The 20433-nt window shown below is 49.8% G+C and overlaps 1 protein-coding gene across 1 annotated transcript; it reads left to right on the top strand.

Annotated features, from left to right (window-relative positions):
• Positions 1 to 5189: 5189 nt before the first annotated feature.
• Positions 5190 to 18581, top strand: LOC311329479 (ras-related protein Rab-40C; the record flags this gene model as incomplete). Its single annotated transcript, XM_084463323.1, has 4 exons — positions 5190 to 6777; positions 16525 to 16585; positions 17816 to 17876; positions 18504 to 18581. Coding segments are annotated over exons 1-4 (342 nt in total), but the record flags the coding sequence as incomplete, so codon positions are not given.
• Between the last annotated feature and the right edge of the window lie 1852 nt (positions 18582 to 20433).

The raw sequence follows: 20433 nt of genomic DNA, 5'->3' as shown, positions 1-20433 counted from the left end.
CGTCCTGCTGAAAAGAGGACATGGTCCGATCTAGAAATGCTGTTTCTATGTGCACCAAAGCCCAGGAACATTCTCCAGCTCGGTAGAAATGTGCGTTTGTTTTACCTGACCACTCGTCCCCGGTCCGAGGAGAGCCGATCCCTGGGAGGGGGGGATGGTTGTGTCGCACGTCCGTGTTGTAAAACAGACCCATACATCTGCTGGGCCGGGTCAGGGGGGCAGATTGTCCAATCAGGTGGCAGCTCTATGAGGGTCAGGGGGGGCAGATTGTCCAATCAGGTGGCAGCTCTATGAGGGTCAGGGGGGCAGATCGGACAGACTTATGAGTCATGTGCCTAACTGCGTGTCAAGTAATTGTGCTCTTGAATCCATCATAATAATAGCCACACTTCATGTTTATGACAAATTGAGTGGTTTATAGAAGATACTGCATATGCTAATGTATTTCCTTTGTTTTTCTCTTTTACTTAATTGTTGCTTCCCCTTTAAAGCAATCTGTGCCAAAATGTGATTTCATAGAACAGACGGGACATTAGGACCATGTTTTTTTATTGTCAATGTTAGATGTTTGATGATTTCACTTGATTTTGTTGATGACTGATTGTGTTGAGTCTTTCTCTGGACATCACTGTCTTTCTCTGGACATCACTGCCCTTTTAATAAACTCCAGATCATTTACAGAACTCGTCTGCTTTTTCTCATCTCTTTGGAGCATCTTTTGTGATCAAACTACAAAGTATTTAGATACTAATACTCTATTATATTATTAGTTGGTAGCTGTGGTATGAGCATCATGAACTACTACATTTTTCCCTGTGTGACTTGACTGACATTTTCTGTCTCTCCAACTCTGTCTCTCCATCTCTCTCTCTCCATCCCCCTCTCTCCATCCCTCTCTCTCCAACTCTCTCTCTCCACCCCTCTCTCTCCATCTCTCTCTCTCCACTCCCCTCTCTCCACCCCTCTCTCTCCACCCCTCTCTCTCCATCCCTCTCTCTCCAACTCTCTCCATCCCTCTCTCTCCAACTCTCTCCATCCCTCTCTCTCCATCCCTCTCTCTCCATCTCTCTCTCTCCATCCCTCTCTCTCCAACTCTCTCTCTCCATCCCCCTCTCTCCATCCCTCTCTCTCCATCTTTCTCTCTCCATCCCCCTCTCTCCATCCCTCTCTCTCCAACTCTGTCTCTCCATCCCTCTCTCTCCAACTCTGTCTCTCCATCCCTCTCTCTCCAACTCTCCATCCCTCTCTCTCCAACTCTCTCTCCATCCCTCTCTCTCCAACTCTCTCTCTCCATCCCTCTCTCTCCAACTCTCTCTCCATCCCTCTCTCTCCAACTCTCTCTCTCCACCCCCCTCTCTCCAACTCTCTCTCCATCCCCCTCTCTCCTAATCTCTCTCTCCATCCCTCTCTCTCCACCCCTCTCTCTCCAACTCTCTCTCTCCATCCCTCTCTCTCCATCCCTCTCTCTCCAACTCTCTCTCTCCACCCCCCTCTCTCCAACTCTCTCCATCCCTCTCTCTCCATACCTCTCTCTCCATCCCTCTCTCTCCAACTCTCTCTCCATCCCTCTCTCTCCATCTCTCTCTCTCCATCCCTCTCTCTCCAACTCTCTCCATCCCTCTCTCTCCATCCCTCTCCATCCCTCTCTCTCCAACTCTCTCTCCATCCCTCTCTCTCCAACTCTCTCTCTCCACCCCCCTCTCTCCAACTCTCTCTCCATCCCTCTCTCTCCAACTCTCTCTCTCCATCTCTCTCTCTCCAACTCTCTCTCCATCCCTCTCTCTCCATCTCTCTCTCTCCATCTCTCTCTCTCCATCCCTCTCTCTCCATCCCTCTCTCTCCATCCCCCTCTCTCCACCCCTCTCTCTCCATCCCTCTCTCCAACTCTCTCTCTCCATCCCTCTCTCTCCATCCCTCTCTCTCCAACTCTCTCCAACTCTCTCTCTCCATCTCTCTCTCCAACTCTCTCCATTCCTCTCTCTCCAACTCTGTCTCTCCATCCCTCTCTCTCCAACTCTCTCTCTCCATCCCTCTCTCTCCAACTCTCTCTCTCCATCCCTCTCTCTCCAACTCTCTCTCTCCATCCCTCTCTCTCCAACTCTCTCTCTCCATCCCTCTCTCTCCAACTCTCTCTCTCCACCCCCCTCTCTCCAACTCTCTCCATCCCTCTCTCTCCAACTCTCTCCATCCCTCTCTCTCCATCTCTCTCTCTCCATCCCCCTCTCTCCATCCCTCTCTCTCCAACCCTCTCTCTCCAACTCTGTCTCTCCATCCCTCTCTCTCCAACTCTGTCTCTCCACCCCCCTCTCTCCAACTCTGTCTCTCCATCTCTCTCTCTCCAACTCTCTCTCCATCTCTCTCTCCAACTCTCTCCATCCCTCTCTCTCCAACTCTCTCTCCATCCCTCTCTCTCCAACTCTCTCTCTCCATCTCTCTCTCTCCAACTCTGTCTCTCCATCCCTTTATCTCTGCCCATCCCCCTCTCTCGGTCCAACTCTTACCAGATCTGGATGTAAACACACCCTTGTCTGTCCAATATCTGAAACGTGAGGAAAGCAAATTCCAGATCAGCTCCCCCCATCCAAACCCTGTTCAGATCAACTCCCCCCATCCAAACCCTGTTCAGATCAACTCCCCCCATCCAGACCCTGTTCAGATCAACTCCCCCCATCCAGACCCTGTTCAGATCAACTCCCCCATCCAAACCCTGTTCAGATCAACTCTCCCCATCCAAACCCTGTTCAGATCAACTCCCCCCATCCAAACCCTGTTCAGATCAACTCCCCCCATCCCAACCCTGTTCAGATCAACTCCCCCCATCCAAACCCTGTTCAGATCAACTCCCCCCATCCAAACCCTATCAGATCAGCTCCCCCATCCAAACCCTGTTCGGATCAACTCCCCCCATCCAAACCCTGTTCAGATCAGCTCCCCCATCCAAACCCTGTTCAGATCAACTCCCCCCATCCAAACCCTATCAACTCCCCCCATCCAAACCCTGTTCAGATCAACTCCCCCCATCCAAACCCTATCAACTCCCCCCATCCAAACCCTGTTCAGATCAGCTCCCCCCATCCAAACCCTGTTCAGATCAACTCCCCCCATCCAAACCCTGTTCAGATCAACTCCCCCCATCCAAACCCTATCAACTCCCCCATCCAAACCCTATCAGATCAACTCCCCCATCCAAACCCTGTTCAGATCAGCTCCCCCCATCCAAACCCTGTTCAGATCAACTCCCCCCATCCAAACCCTGTTCAGATCAACTCCCCCCATCCAAACCCTATCAACTCCCCCCATCCAGACCCTGTTCAGAGCAGAGTACCCCTACAGTCCCAGGATGACAGCACTGTTACGGGAGGCTACAGCGTGAGGGATGATGGCTGCTCTCGCATGCCAGGTTTATGGCTTACACAGCTGGCCAGCCAAAGTGGATGATTAATGATATGGAATGCACGTATACACACGCACGCACATTCTCGTGCACACACACACACACACACACACACACACACACACACACACACACACACACACACACTCATACCAGATGATACAGTAAGTCGGCCAGTTAGTATTCAGCTTCATGGCTCTAAGGGATTATATGTAAAATGCTGCATGGGAAGATTATTGGTTTAATCCAGTACTAAATTATTTATCGAGGGAAGTTGGGTTATACTGGAGAGAGGAGTCATACATTTGTGCTGAGGTTTATGTTTAAGCGTATGAAACATTGTGTACTGGAGTGTGTTTTTCTCTGACATGAGTGTATGTGTGTGTGTGTGTGTGTGGTGTGGGTGTGATCGTATGTGTGTGCATATGCCAATCAATGCGCTTGTGTGTGACTGACTGGTTGCAGTCATGTCACGGTGTGTGTGTGTGTGTGTGTGTGTGTGTGTGTGTGTTTATAGCAGTACAGGGTCCAGATGTCCTTCTGTCCCCAGAGACGCTGTGCATGTTCTAATCCAAACAGGCACAAAGACTCCCAGTCATTTACATGTTGATGTGTTGAGGGGGAGGGGCATCATCTGGGACCGGTCGAACCTCTGGCTTTATAACACGTTTAACCATCTGACTGCTGTCATGGGCACCCGGGCTTCACGAACTGGCCTTCATTTAAAAACAGTCAAACTGTCAAACTTAAACTTAAAGACTGCCAAACATATAGGCTCTTTTATCCAAGAGAGAGGTTGAGAAATTAGACAGGATGAGGTCATCGAAAACTATTTTTTTGTATAGAGTTTTGACATCTGACCCTTGGCTCTGGTTAGAGGGAACTTCAGCCCAACTGTCACCAGCAGAACAGGGTTAATATGCCACATTGGCACATTAATTCAGGTCCAAGCTGCACCAGCGCTGTTATTCTATGAGTTCTGTCACCTGTTCTAGGTCATTCATTCACTGATAGACTGTAGGCTGTTTATTCTCAGAAAACAACCTTGCAAAGGGAGTGGAGTCATGATTTGAAAACCGGTTTGACAGAGATGGCATTATGATTCAAATTCCGTTTTATTAGCCATGTATATGACTCACACATACTAGGAATTAGACTAGGGTAATGCTATACTCTGTTGAGAGACAGGGCAGGGTGCAGAATAAGACAGGACAGTGCAGACATGACAGTGCAAATGCAATACAAAAAACAGGGCAACTACAAAATACAGTGCAACATTACCCTAGTCAGATTCCTAGTATGTGTGAACCATACACATGCCTAATAAAATTGGTTTTGAATCTAAGCTTAGTAATATATATTATATATATATAATTATATACAATACATACAATATATACAATTATATATATTTATAATAAGCTGTCAGTTCAGTTCTTAACACGGTATTGCAGGTTTGTGTGACAAGGTGTGTATTCCTTTTGTCTGTTTCTGTTAGTAATCTTAACACCGTCCTCCTCCATTCATCTATGTTTTCACTCTCTGGATGTGTTGTTGACAGTTATTTTGATGGACTTTGCCTTCAGCCTATCACATCGCACCATGTGAATAAGCGGCGAATGAGCTGAGCGAATGGGCGGGACTTGGAGTAGGGGGCGGGAACGTGCGAGCGCGAGACAGCGCAGTGTGTCGACGCGTCTTCAGCCGCGCTGTTCTGCGTTATGATTAATGATTTATCACGGAGAAAAATATCATTATTACACGCTTTTACCTTGATTTGACTGGACGGTGCGGACCTAATGATACCTGGGCTGACATTTAGCAAACAAGTTGTGGATAAAACCAGGGAAAATACCCCGAAGTTACGGATCTTTGTTGTCCGGGTGAAGCTGCCTCCCTCAGAGCCGTTGGTTGGCTCGCGCCGTCATAGTTAGCATAGCATGCTAAGCTACTAACGCTAAGCTAGCATAGCATGCTAAGCTACCAACGCTAAGCTAACGCTCGCGAGCTAACTTGGACTGCCAAGACAGCCATTTCAAATATAACCGTTGGTTTTAAATGAAATTACAGCAGGTTACTGATACAGTAAAGTGTCTTATTTATTTACAAACTTGCTATTTCTGGGTGAGTTGCCCTCTGGGGTGAATTGATTTGACACTTCGTAGCTAGCCTTAGCTAGCACCTCTAGCTAGCCTTAGCTAGCACCTCTCGCTAGCCTTAGCTAGCACCTCTCGCTAGCCTTAGCTAGCACCTCTCGCTAGCCTTAGCTAGCATCTCTAGCTAGCTAGCTCACCCATCACGTTAAATAGGTGGTTAAAATCTGATTTTGTTGGACCACCTTTCTGTCTGGCTAGCTCAGCTGCTAAGACTGGTTAGACTGGTGTGGTGATCCTAGAAAGAGCCAAGATGTTATTTTCTTCTGACAAATTGTTAACAAGATTCATCTCACTGTCAATTGATGGGGCAACACAACTAACTAACTATGTTTACTAGCTAAATGCCATTGGACTCTTCACTAATTGATTTCCAGGACTTGTTTTAGTTGTGCAGAAGAGGTGGATTGATCTATGGTTGTCTAGTTGGGCTGTCATTTCATCCACACCTTCAAGGGATTTTCTACCCATTTCACCAGTTCGCCAAGTCTGGACAAAATGATCATTTGCTTTTCAACCACTTAGTCGACATGTTGAGCTGTGAGGAGATTCATTTGAGACATTGTGTTCACATTCCTCCTAATATGACACCTTTCTGCGAGCTGGAATAACCAAGCTGGAATAACCTCACCCAGATAATCAACACTCAACTCCAGCAGGAAAGTAGCACACCGGACAAGAAGCCCACCACACGCAAGAAGCCGACCACACACAAGAAGCCCACCACACACAAGAAGCCTACCACACACAAGAAGCCCACCACACACAAGAAGCCGACCACACGCAAGAAGCCGACCACACACAAGAAGCCCACCACACACAAGAAGCCGACCACACACAAGAAGCCCACCACACACAAGAAGCCGACCACACACAAGAAGCCCACCACACACAAGAAGCCCACCACACACGTAGTCACCTTTTCCGGACAGGTCCATGACCTAACTTCCTTCTGGTTCTGAGCCGGGAGCAAGATAACAGAAGAAAGTTGTTTCCCCCTTTGTCTGCATTCCTCAACGGGCCCACCCGTGCCTGTGCCCCCCCCACGCCCCACGCCCCCCTGTAGGGGGGCTCAGATGTGAGGGAGGATGGGTACACAGGGCAGCCCGGTGAAGAGCTACGACTACCTGCTCAAGTTCCTGCTGGTGGGAGACAGCGACGTGGGGAAGGGCGAGATACTGGACAGCCTGCAGGACGGCTCGGCCGAGTCCCCCTACGCCTACAGCAGCGGTGAGTCCGACTCCATTACCCAGCATGCATACATACATAACACACACACACACACACTGCTCCCTTGAGAGTACAGTGACCTTAGCCTGGCAAACAACAGCAGCCTGTATGTTCTGGTTAGTCAGGGTGCGTGCTGCTGTCTGCTTGTGAATGCACTTCATGAGGGTCGTCGTGGAAATGCCGTTCATGTAGTAAACATTATGCTTTTTTAACAGCACATTGTTTACAAATGGAGTTGTATTTTCAGTTGAGTTGTATAGCTAGATTAAAACAAATCTATAGTCTATCCTATTCATTTCTAGTTGATTCATAATGTGAATGTTTTCTTTCCATATAGTGGGGCTGTTACGTTATCAACACATTATTATATGAACCTACTTAATGATCATAGTAAAGTGTCAGATTGGCCAGTCATTGTCAGATACAGTATGTGACAGCAGCGCTTGTCACAGTCGGAAATCCTGGTGGGTTCTGTCCAAGAGGGGATGTTTGGACAGAGCTCTGCCCGATCAGATGAGCTCCTCCTGGGGCAGAGGAGACAGGAGGAGAGCCTGAGTCTGGTGCTATCGCTCTGGATATGACCGCCTGCTTCTGACTGCCTGCTGCGCTGAGCTGAGCTGGTGGTCAGGTGGCTTCAAAGAGCCACTACGCACACACACACACACACACACACACACACACACACACACACACACACACACGCTCATCATTCCCATCAGAGAGAATAACTAATGCCTTAACAGCATTGGGTCAGTGCAGAGCTGGTGTGAATCCTGCAGCGCGGAGTGAGAGAACATGGAGAGAGAGAGGGATGGAGAGAGAGAGGGATGGAGAGAGAGAGGGATGGAGAGAGGGATAGAGAGAGAGAGGGATGGAGAGAGCAAGGGATAGAGAGGGATGGAGAGAGGGATGGAGAGAGAGGGATGGAGAGAGAGAGGGATAGAGAGAGAGAGGGATGGAGAGAGCAAGGGATAGAGAGGGATGGAGAGAAGGATGGAGAGAGAGGGATGGAGAGAGCAAGGGATAGAGAGGGATAGAGAGAGGGATGGAGAGAGGGATGGAGAGAGGGATGGAGAGAGAGGGATGGAGAGAGAGGGATGGAGAGAGAGAAGGATGGAGAGAGCTACATCTAACGCTTTGACAACACAGGATCACGCCGCCTATGCTAATAAAGTGGAGCCCCTCAAGGAAGAGGGAGGGGGAGGAGAAGGATAGAGAGGGGGATGAAAAGGATAGAGAGAGGGGGAGGGAAGGGAGAGAGAGAGGGGGAGGGAAGGGAGAGAGAGGGGGAGGAGAAGGATAGAGAGGGGGAGGAAAGGGAGAGAGAGAGGGGGAGGAGAAGGATAGAGAGAGGGGGATGAAAAGGATAGAGAGAGGGGGAGGGAAGGGAGAGAGAGAGGGGGAGGAGAAGGATAGAGAGAGGGGGATGAGAAGGATAGAGAGGGGGAGGAAAGGGAGAGAGAGAGGGGGAGGAGAAGGATAGAGAGAGGGGGATGAGAAGGATAGAGAGGGGGAGGGAAGGGAGAGAGAGAGGGGGAGGAGAAGGATAGATGGAACAGAGGAATAGAAAGAGAGGTTGTGGGGGGGGGGGGGGGGAGGCTGTGTGGCCGCATCACCTCCATGCAGCTGTAATGAGTTGTCAGGTTGTCCTCTGTCTCTGCTGTCTGCAGTGCCCAGAGCTCGGCTACGCTAGGCTAGGCTACGCTACGCTAGGCTATCTGGGAAAATCTCCCACCCCAGAGAAGATGTTTGCACCGACAGCAGCGAGCGACGGCCCCTTAGAGACGGTCCCTCAGCACAGTCGTCCGCCAGGGCTCTCATCCTCAGTGGCCCGTTTTCCATGATTAAAAGCGTGAAAATGCGTTGAGACCTACGGGATTTCTTCTGACGAAAAACACATGGGTCAGATGCACGGGCACGTTTGGCCAGTGTTACTGGGTAATGGCTTCTGTCAGAGGGCGCCTCGGCCCTGGCAGTGTGAAGAGGACACTGGCGGTCAGCGTGGAGCCACTCTGATGAAATATCCTAGGGTTAGGGTTAGGGTTAGCCAACGTCGACGCCTAACCCTAACCCGGCTAACCCTAACCCAATATCCTAACCCTCTTCAGAAAAGACTCTGAAAACAGGACAGCGCCTGATTGATGCTAGCGAGATCTAAAGACTTCATATGGAGGTAGGAGAGGGAAGCATGGCTGAACGCTCTCCATCCCAGATGTTTATCCAGGAAGATGCACCACTATTGATCTATTCCCATCCCTCTAGTAAAGGGGGGGGAGGGGAAGGTCAGTATATATATGAGTGTCAAGACTGGGAGATGGACTGACATTTTGATTGGACGGACACCTCCCCCCCCCCCAGGCTACAATTGGTTCCCTGCCTGACTTGGCGCTTGTCCGTCTGTCTCGCTTCCCCCTTGCTGATGGATGTTGGCGTGCGTCATCGATCCTTCAGAATAGCCAACGCTCCTCAGTCAAGCCGTTTTGGATATGAGGTGGGCTGTGTCGAACTGAAGCTCTTCCGTGGGACCTTCGGTTGGTTAGCTGAAACTTGATAAATCATTCGGTCAGATACCTTTCCCTGCGATGCATCCAGGCCTAGAGTTGCCTCTTGCGTCTGACATGCTTCTCTGCCTAGCGCTGCCGCCCTCTTGAAAGCTTTCTCCAGGAGCTATTAAGCCAAGCTCCTGAGGTACTTAGCTACTCAATAGCTACTCGATGCTATTACCTCAGGAGTCTGTGAAGAGTGTTAGCGGCCGTCTCGCTGGCACTAGCTAAGTGTTAGTTCAGTTACGTGCCGGAATGCCCTCGTCTCCATCCGTCGTTGGAGAGTGACACCTGTGGAACCGACGGGCCGTGTCCCCGGACCAGAATCCTTAGCGTCTGCCTCTCCTTCCCCCGGGGGCCTTCCTGGTTCCTGGCCTCAGCGCTCACGTGCGTCCGAAGGCGTTGGATCCGCTCGCAGCCACAGACGCACCCTCATGCCTTTCTTTTGTTTTGCCCTCATCAGTCGTCACCGGCCGCCGGGGGGGGTAGAACACAGGGCTGGTTTATCTGGTTTTATTTCGGCTTTCAATCTGACAACTTCTGATTCTGGCCAGAGATCCTGTAGTGATCTGGGCTGAGTTTCCCAGAGGCATCGTAGCGCTACGTTCATCGTAGCGCTAGGATGAACGCCATAGCTTACGATGAACGTAGCGCTACAATGCCTCTGGGAAACTCAGCCCTGAGCTGTACCCTGATAGGCTAGGTCCAGAGATCCCTGTAGTGATCTGAGCTGTACCCTGATAGGCTAGGTCCAGAGATCCCGTAGTGATCTGAGCTGTACCCTGATAGGCTAGGTCCAGAGATCCCTGTAGTGATCTGAGCTGTACCCTGATAGGCTAGGTCCAGAGATCCCGTAGTGATCTGAGCTGTACCCTGATAGGCTAGGTCCAGAGATCCCGTAGTGATCTGAGCTGTACCCTGATAGGCTAGGTCCAGAGATCCCTGTAGTGATCTGAGCTGTACCCTGATAGGCTAGGTCCAGAGATCCCGTAGTGATCTGAGCTGTACCCTGATAGGCTAGAAGATCCCCGTAGTGATCTGAGCTGTACCCTGATAGGCTAGAAGATCCCCGTAGTGATCTGAGCTGTACCCTGATAGGCTAGGTCCAGAGATCCTGTAGTGATCTGAGCTGTACCCTGATAGGCTAGGTCCAGAGATCCCATAGTGATCTGAGCTGTACCCTGATAGGCTAGGTCCAGAGATCCTGTAGTGATCTGAGCTGTACCCTGATAGGCTAGAAGATCCCCGTAGTGATCTGAGCTGTACCCTGATAGGCTAGGTCCAGAGATCCTGTAGTGATCTGAGCTGTACCCTGATAGGCTAGAAGATCCCCGTAGTGATCTGAGCTGTACCCTGATAGGCTAGGTCCAGAGATCCTGTAGTGATCTGAGCTGTACCCTGATAGGCTAGGTCCAGAGATCCCGTAGTGATCTGAGCTGTACCCTGATAGGCTAGGTCCAGAGATCCCGTAGTGATCTGAGCTGTACCCTGATAGGCTAGGTCCAGAGATCCCTGTAGTGATCTGAGCTGTACCCTGATAGGCTAGGTCCAGAGATCCCTGTAGTGATCTGAGCTGTACCCTGATAGGCTAGGTACAGAGATCCCTGTAGTGATCTGAGCTGTACCCTGATAGGCTAGGTCCAGAGATCCCTGTAGTGATCTGAGCTGTACCCTGATAGGCTAGAAGATCCCCGTAGTGATCTGAGCTGTACCCTGATAGGCTAGATCCAGAGATCCCTGTAGTGATCTGAGCTGTACCCTGATAGGCTAGGTCCAGAGATCCTGTAGTGATCTGAGCTGTACCCTGATAGGCTAGGTCCAGAGATCTCTGTAGTGATCTGAGCTGTACCCTGATAGGCTAGGTCTAGAGATCCCGTAGTGATCTGAGCTGTACCCTGATAGGCTAGGTCCAGAGATCCCGTAGTGATCTGAGCTGTACCCTGATAGGCTAGGTCCAGAGATCCTGTAGTGATCTGAGCTGTACCCTGATAGGCTAGGTCCAGAGATCCCGTAGTGATCTGAGCTGTACCCTGATAGGCTAGGTCTAGAGATCTCTGTAGTGATCTGAGCTGTACCCTGATAGGCTAGGTCCAGAGATCTCTGTAGTGATCTGAGCTGTACCCTGATAGGCTAGGTCTAGAGATCCCGTAGTGATCTGAGCTGTACCCTGATAGGCTAGGTCTAGAGATCCCGTAGTGATCTGAGCTGTACCCTGATAGGCCTGTGTATGCCTGTGTGTGTGTGTGTGTATGTGTGTGTTTGTGTGTGTGTATGTGTGTGTGTGTGCGTGTATGCCTGTGTGTGTGTGCGTGAGTTTGAGCTGATCAGGATGTTCCCTTCTTGTCTTGGTCATATTCGGGGCCCAATATTAACATATGACATGAACAAAAGAGAGTCATTTCAAATGTCTTGTCTTTCTTGTCACTTTTCCTCTCCTCCCCCACTCACCACTTGTTCCCTCGTTCCTTTTTCTTTCCCTCCGTTTCCCTGCCTTCCCAGTCATTTCTGCATTTATCTACAGACTGCATTGTATCTGAAACTCTGTGTTAGGCCTACATCTGCAAACTTCAAGCAGGCTTTTTATTTTTTTCCTCATCTAATTTGCCCCCTTCCTTCCTCGTCTTCTTTTCCCTCATCCCTCTTTCCTTCCCGTCTGTTCATGTGGTAAACAGTTTGAGATGAAAGGAGAGATGATTTGGCTGACAAGGCGTAACTGTCTAACGAGTCTAATGTCTAATGGGTCTGTGACTGAGTTAGCCCTGTCTGCGTGCTAGCCGTTAGCGCGATGCTTCTGTTGCACAGGGCTGTAGGCAGTCTGTGACTGAGTTAGCCCTGTCTGCGTGCTAGCCGTTAGCGCGATGCTTCTGTTGCACAGGGCTGTAGGCAGTCTGTGACTGAGTTAGCCCTGTCTGCATGCTAGCCGTTAGCGCAATGCTTCTGTCGCACAGGGCTGCAGGCAGTCTGTGACTGAGTTAGCCCTGTCTGCGTGCTAGCCGTTAGCGAGATGCTTCTGTTGCACAGGGCTGCAGGCAGTCTGTGACCGAGTTAGCCCTGTCTGCATGCTAGCCGTTAGCGAGATGCTTCTGTTGCACAGGGCTGCAGGCTAAACAAGTACAGCAAGGCTTCTCCTGGCTCAGAATGAGGGGGTCTGGGGTCGCCCCCCAGGAGATTTGAGGCATCAAAAGCTTAATTCCCTGCATTCTGGTGAATTTTACACTGTGTATAGCTGGTCTGCCTCACTATATTAGCATACATTATCTGATTTCATTGTGTAATTTAGATTTAAATAACAAACAGGCTAGAACATTTGTGAGGGCATATCTAGGCACTGTGACTATAATGTAGGTTTCTCCCATAGAGAAAGCATTGGCCGGGTTTCCCCAATGATTTAAAAAGCACTTAACTCCAAAGTACTTCTTAACTCCCATACAAAGGGTTCCTTAAGAAGGTTCTTTATAAGGTTATAAGACATGCCAGGGTCCAGGTTCTGTCCCGGCCCAAGACATGCCAGGGTCCAGGTTCTGTCCCGGCCCAAGACATGCCAGGGTCCAGGTTCTATCCAGGCCCAAGACATGCCAGGGTCCAGGATCTATCCAGGCCCAAGACATGCCAGGGTCCAGGTTCTGTCCAGGCCCAAGACATGCCAGGGTCCAGGTTCTATCCAGGCCCAAGACATGCCAGGGTCCAGGATCTATCCAGGCCCAAGACATGCCAGGGTCCAGGTTCTGTCCAGGCCCAAGACATGCCAGGGTCCAGGTTCTATCCAGGCCCAAGACATGCCAGGGTCCAGGTTCTATCCAGGCCCAAGACATGCCAGGGTCCAGGTTCTATCCAGGCCCAAGACATGCCAGGGTCCAGGTTCTATCCAGGCCCAAGACATGCCAGGGTCCAGGTTCTATCCAGGCCCAAGACATGCCAGGGTCCAGGTTCTATCCAGGCCCAAGACATGCCAGGGTCCAGGTTCTATCCAGGCCCAAGACATGCCAGGGTCCAGGTTCTATCCAGGCCCAAGACATGCCAGGGTCCAGAGGGCTTCTACAGTCAGGTCACATGGTCAGGATGACGGCCAGGTCATCAGTCTCAGGTTCGGCCCGCGGCTGCCTCCTAACAGCCACCCTGGGCTTCACACAAGAGGAATGAGAACCTGACGGACCGTGGAACATTCTCTGGGAAGGGTTTCAGCGCTGCGAGCCAGAGTAAATACTGGAAAAATGAAGGACGAGAACCGAATCGAATTCGGAGCCTCCGGCTCTTCATGTTCTGTTCACCATTCGGAGAGTGGGGCTGACCTCCTTCATGGCCACTGAGTCGATTCGACTGAGAGCTTTGTTATGATATCAATAACTTAGCATCACTGTAGGTTGTGAACTGAAGGCCATGGACATAATGCCCATATAGGGCTAAATATAAGACATAGTTTGTCATTTATATGGGAAACATACGGGTCTATCGCTTTAGACATAGCAAGTAAAGGTCCTGCCCTATCCTTAGATTGGGAGTGTGCTTCCAGGGGGATTGGGGGTGTGTGATCCGACTATAAGTGAGGTGTGAGGAGATTATCCTGCTAGATCACCTCGATGATGATGATGATAATGATAATGATGGTCATCGTGGCTCTTGTGAATCGGACAGTAGACTAGTTGTCTAGTGCTGAGCATCGGGGAGAAGCAGGCCTTTACCAGAGCTGCAGTAGTGTGATCAGAGTATCTAACGGGTTGATGGAGACATCTGCCAGACAGAAGGACAGACCTGGATGGAGACGCTCTCCGGCTCTCTGCCTCATTCACTGCCCCACAATGGAGGCGTCCCTGGGGGGTATGACGGCCGCCGGCTTGCTGCTCAGAGCCCATTGTCTCGGCAGAGGGACTGACTGCCTATCTGGATGCTTGCTACCCCTAGTTATCATGCTGGAAGCAGGCCACTTCACACACACACACACACACACACACACACTGCAGTGGATATTCCTTTTCCCCTTGTAGTCCAGTCTCTATGGATATAGTCTGCCTTAATATGGATGTGAGTGCAAAGACAAAGGCATTCCCACAGCAGAGAGAAGCAGGCGTCCTGGTGAAATCTGACAGATCAAACGCATCGATCACCTCAGTTCTCTGCCGGCTGGGCTTTGACTCGCTGACTCGCTCCGCTCAATACCGAGGCTGAGCTCTGCACTCGAGGCTTTTATGAGCTGGAGATGCCGCTGCCTTCATCTCGCAGACGCTAACGGCCATCACGCACCGTTGCACCCTTTGCTGCTCCTATGAAGGCTCATTGATTGATTGATTGATTGATTGATTTTTGTTTATTTTTAAGACAGGGACAAGGTACAGTAGACATTTACCCTATAGAATAGGGAGAGATGCACTGTACAACGTTATAGCTAAAACAGCTAATTTCCACCCGCAGTCCCTGGGCAAATAAATATACAGTCTTAAAATAGTGGGGCGAATAGTATACAGTAGGAGAGTTACATACATAGAAGGAATACAAAAAAGTTATATAGCAGAGATTTCCGTCATCCCTATAACCTCATCCCTATACCCTCATCCCTATACCCTCATCCCAACCTCCCCAGACCCTTAAAAAACAAACCCTAAGTACAGCCCCCATACATATGTGCTACACACACACACACACACACACTTGACTACAGGTGCGACTACAGCTCATGACTCATGACACCTTGACGATGCACCTGCTGGTAGGCTATTGGCCTGTAGCTCGATGGCTCAGAGGGCGCGAGGGGGGCCTCCTCCTAAATATGAATGAAACTAAAACCCGGTTGGAGACGCTACATCATTTTGTACTATAAGGAAATAAACGTCGATGACTTCATAGCCTAGTCTCAAAGTCTTTTAGACTGTAGATGAGGTTGAAAGAACGTCTACCACCTGTATGATTGTGTGAGAAGGTGCAGGCTTAACTAAATTAAAACCACAGGATTACAGTTAGTCATTAACCGGCGGTGGCTAGGACGTGTCCGGACATGCCCGGACCACAGAGCAGGTGGACTACACACACCAGCGCCAGAACAACAACAGTGTGTGCCCAGGGCCCAAACACAGGAAGCCTTCCAAGTTCCCTCTCGAGTCATGACAGGTGTACAGTCAACAGAACCGGCACACACACACCTATACATCCAACACACACTCACACACACACCACGCACATACTCACACACACCTTTAATGTGGTTTAACAGTTTTTTGGAACTGAACGGCACATTTAGTAACTCGGGCTGAAGGAAGTCACAGTTGAAGCTTATTGAACAAAACACAGGTGCAAGACGTGAGACATCTGAAGGTGTTGAAGATTGAAAGGCGGGCCTATTTATGTGGCTCGATCTGAAAACCCAACATATTTGGGCATGGATGGCTCATGAAAAGAGTCCCGTGGTAGGTAGATGGATGGATGGATTCATACATTTAAAAAATCCTTAATTAAATCAAATTGCCTGAGAACATTTGCATTGGGGACTGTGACCACTGTTATGATTTCCAAAAATATAGAATAAACTTCTGGCATGCAAAAGAGCTGTCATCTCAACTCAGTCATGAAAATGGCACCGTGAAAAATCATTCAAAAACATGTTTAAATTAAATTAAAAGCAAATTACTAAAATGTGAGCATTAGCCTATAGATGCCTATTGCGTTTGCCTATTGCCAATAACCTATGACCATTTTCAGGGCCTCCATAGATGATTAAATCAGGTTTTGGAGAAGCATTTTCCAAGTGGACGTTTTATATGGGGCCGAAATGTGGAATTGGGCTCCATGTAACCCTTCTTTCTCTGCTCCATGTAACCCTTCTTTCTCTTCTCCATGTAACCCTCCTTTCTCTGCTCCATGTAACCCTTCTTTCTCTTCTCCATGTAACCCTTCTTTCTCTGCTCCCTTCTTTCTCTGCTCCATGTAACCCTTCTTTCTCTGCTCCATGTAACCCTTCTTTCTCTCTCTGTGTAACCCTTCTTTCTCTTCTCCATGTAACCCTTCTTTCTCTGCTCCATGTAACCCTTCTTTCTCTGCTCCATGTAACCCTTCTTTCTCTTCTCCATGTAACCCTTCTTTCTCTGCTCCATGTAACCCTTCTTTCTCTTCTCCATGTAACCCTTCTTTCTCTTCTCCATGTAACCCTTCTTTCTCTTCTCCATGTAACCCTTCTTTCTCTTCTCCATGTAACCCTTCTTTCTCTCTCTGCGTTCAGGCATCGACTACAAGACGACCACCATCCTGCTCGATGGGAGGAGGGTGAAGCTGGAGCTTTGGTGAGTACAGCGCTACTGAGACCGTCTCTCTCTCTGGTCTCTCTTCTGTCTCCCTCTCTCACCCTCCCTCCCTCCCTCCCTACCGCCGGCGCCTTCTCATCTCCATTCCCTCCCCACCCTCCTGACAGCCAAGCCAACCAATCGCTATCGCAGTCGTTAGCCGACAGTCCAATCGCATTGCGGCGTTGTCTCCCAAGTACTGAGTTAGACAGGATTCGGCTAGATGAGATATTTCGAGATAAGAGACATGCACACGGCCAATCTCAGTTTAGCACCAGTTCGTAATGAAGACAGCCTGTCAGGAAATCACTTAGAAGTTTATGATCAATGTTCTGTCGTCTTGCAGTGGGTGCTTGATCTTTCCAGCTAGAGAGGGGGATGTATACATGTAACTCTCTTTCCTCCTGCTCTCTCCTCTCTGTGTCTCTCTCTGTCTCTCTCTCTCTCTGTCTCTATCCTCTCTGTCTCTCTCTCCTCTCTCTCTCTCTCTCTCTCTCCTCTCTGTGTCTCTCTCCTCTCTGTGTCTCTCTCCTCTCTGTCTCTCTCCTCTCTCTCTCTCTCCTCTCTGTCTCTCTCTTCTCTCTGTCTCTCTCTGTCTCTCTCTCCTCTGTCTCTCTCCTCTCTGTCTCTCTCTCCTCTCTCTCTTCTCTCTGTCCCTCTCTCCTCTGTCTCTCTCTCCTCTGTGTCTCTCTCTCTCTCCTCTGTCTCTCTCTCCTCTCTGTCTCTCTCTCCTCTGTGTCTCTCTCTCTCTCCTCTGTCTCTCTCTCCTCTCTGTCTCTCTCTCCTCTCTGTCTCTCTCTCCTCTCTGTCTCTCTCTTCTCTCTGTCCCTCTCTCCTCTGCCTCTCTCTCTCCTCTGTCTCTCTCCTCTGTGTGTCTCTCTCTCCTCTGTCTCTCTCTCATCTCTGTCTCTCTCTCCTCTCTGTGTGTCTCTCTCTATGTGTCTCTCTTTCCTCTGTGTGTGTCTCTCTCTCTCTCTGTGTCTCTCTCTCCTCTCTGTGTCTCTCTCTCCTCTCTGTGTCTCTCTCTCTCTGTGTCTCTCTTTCCTCTGTGTGTGTCTCTCTCTCTCTGTGTGTCTCTCTCTCTTCTCTGTGTCTCTCTCTCCTCTCTGTGTGTGTGTCTCTCTCTCTCTGTCTCTCTCTCCTCTCTGTCTCTCTCCTCTGTGTCTCTCTCTCCTCTGTGTCTCTCTCTCTCTCTGTGTCTCTCTCCTCTCTGTCTCTCTCTCTCTGCAGGGACACGTCTGGTCAGGGGCGGTTCTGCACCATCTTCAGGTCCTACTCCAGAGGTGCTCAGGTGAGGAACCCCTGCTGTGGAACACAGAACACTCTGTCTCCAGGGGAGAACCCCACTCTGCTCAACACCACACCCAACACCACACCCAGCACCACACCCAGCACCAGAATCAGAAACCACTAAGACATCGGGACCACCAAGCATGAGACATCGATGCTACCTAATGCTACATGCTACCTAATGCTACATGCTACCTAACGCTACTGCTATACCACAATGACAAGCTGACCAGTACTGATGTTTCATAGCTAATCATTGGATACTAGCTAACGCTCCTACTGCTATGAATACAACTGCCCCCATGCAGACAGCTGCCCCACAGTGGAGGCCAGCTAAAGCCCCTTGGTGCTGCTGCTGCTTCCTCTCCCAGCGCTGTTTACAGACTGGTTTATCCCCCCTGCTGAGACTGGCCCGCTAGGCTCCGCCCACTCCTATAAACAGGAAGCACGGGGAACAATGCCCGAGTGTGTGCGTCCGTGATGATGTCGTGCTTGTGAGATTGTGTGTGTGTGTGTGTGTGTGTGTGTGCGTGTGTGTGTGTGTGTGTGTGCGTGTGTGTGTGTGTGTGTGTGTGTGTGAGAGAGAGAGAGAGAGAGATTCACCCCCTGTGTGTTCTCTGGTCTCCAGGGCATCCTGCTGGTCTACGACATCACCAACCGGTGGTCCTTTGACGGCATTGACCGCTGGATCCGGGAGATTGACGAGGTGAGAGGAGGAGTGGGGGATGGAGGAGGAGGACGACGCCTGGGTGGAACACAGGGTGGGAGACGGACATGCAGTCAAAGCTGGGTATTGTAGTTCAGGGTGTTGTAGTTCAGGTCATTGTAGTTCATAGTGATGTAGTTCTGGGTATTGTAGTTCTGGGTATTGTAGTCCTTGGTATCATAGTTCAGCGTATTGTAGTAGTTCAGGGTATTGCAGTTCAGAGTATTGTAGCTCAGGGTATTGTAGTTCATGTAGTTGTAGTTCTGGGTATTGTAGTTCTGGGTATTGTGGCAGTGACTCTGAGAGTTGCCGGCCTGCCGCGCAGACTTCTAACAGCGGACGCTAAACAGATTTCATGATGATTTGTACGGCAACGTAGGCCTCCTGTTTGACAATAATATATTTGCGGGTGCTCATACAGGGCTGAAAATGAACACCTGCCACCGGCCAAAGGCAGGTGACTCACCGTGAGCCAAAACGTTAATTGTCTCCCCTGCTGGAGGAAGACGTTCAGGCTGAAAGTGACTCACTGTCTCAAAGCCTCATTCCTTGATCCTTACAAAGGGCCACCGACCCTCATGGCAGACTAGCATTAGCTCGGAGCATTAGCGATTAGCGGAGCTAAAGACTATAAGGCCGCCGTTAGCTATTAGCTATTAGCAGATAGCTAAGCGGTTGTGGGTGTGGGGCAGGAGTCTCTTGCCCCTACTCCCCTCACACACACACACACACACACACACACACACACACACACACACACACACACTCACTCTCCACAAACACACACACACACACCTTTGCTCACCTCATGTCCTTCCTGCTAGCTGTGGAGCAGAAGCAGAGAGGATGTCCTCCCAGTGTGTAGTTGTGTATTGTGTGTGTGTGTGTGTGTGTGTGTGTGTGTGTGTGTGTGTGTGTGTGTGTGTTTGGTGGAGGTTTGTCTTTCCTGCTCCACCTTCACAACATTCTGTGGCCAGTTGAACAACCAGGGAGAGAGACTACTGAGAGAGAGACTGAGAGAGAGAGCAGACAGACGGACAGAGAGACCAACACACGCTGACAGAGGAGGAGAGAGAACGCAAGAACGTGGAGTGAGAGACAACACGTGAACGACAAGATCGAATGACAAGAAATAGTCATTAGCCAGTAGTCATTCAATAGTCATTCAATAGTCTTTCAATAGTCAAAAGCAAGAAGGAAAGCTAGTGTTGAGGAGAGACGTGTAAAACAAGAGGGAGAGAAGGAGGGAGGGAGGAGAAAGGAAGGAGAAAGCAGCAGAGAGAGGAGGGGAACCCATGGCCTGGTGTCAACAGGGTTCTAGAGCTAGCAGAACATCGTATTTATTAGAAGTCAACAGGGTTCTAGAGCTAGCAGAACATCGTATTTATTAGAAGTCGACAGGGTTCTAGAGCTAGCAGAACATCGTATTTATTAGAAGTCGACAGGGTTCTAGAGCTAGCAGAACATCGTATTTATTAGAAGTCAACAGGGTTCTAGAGCTAGCAGAACAGGGTTCTAGAGCAGAACATTGTATTTATTAGAAGACACAGATTGATTTGACAAGAAAGTTGCGCAGCTCCGCTGAATAAGTAACACAGTGCCCCACTTAGAACAAGCAGTCTGGTCACTTAGGATACTTTCCCCTCCCTCCCTCCCTCCCTCCCTCCCTCCCTCCCTCTCTCTCTCTATAGTGGCTTCGTATTTTTAAACAATATCGAAATCGCTATGGTAGCCACTTCCACTCCGGGATAGCCAATAGGTCTACGCGCACAAATAAAGAGTTCTGTCCATCCGATCGCTGTATAAACTGATCATTTATTGTCGAAAAAACAAACAAACATTCTCATGCGGT

This window comes from Borostomias antarcticus, assembly GCF_949987555.1.
Source record: "Borostomias antarcticus genome assembly, contig: scaffold_584, whole genome shotgun sequence".
Classification (NCBI taxonomy): Eukaryota; Metazoa; Chordata; class Actinopteri; order Stomiiformes; family Stomiidae; genus Borostomias; species Borostomias antarcticus.
Note: the sequence above shows the minus strand (reverse complement) of the source record. Positions and strands in the feature narration are given on the sequence as shown.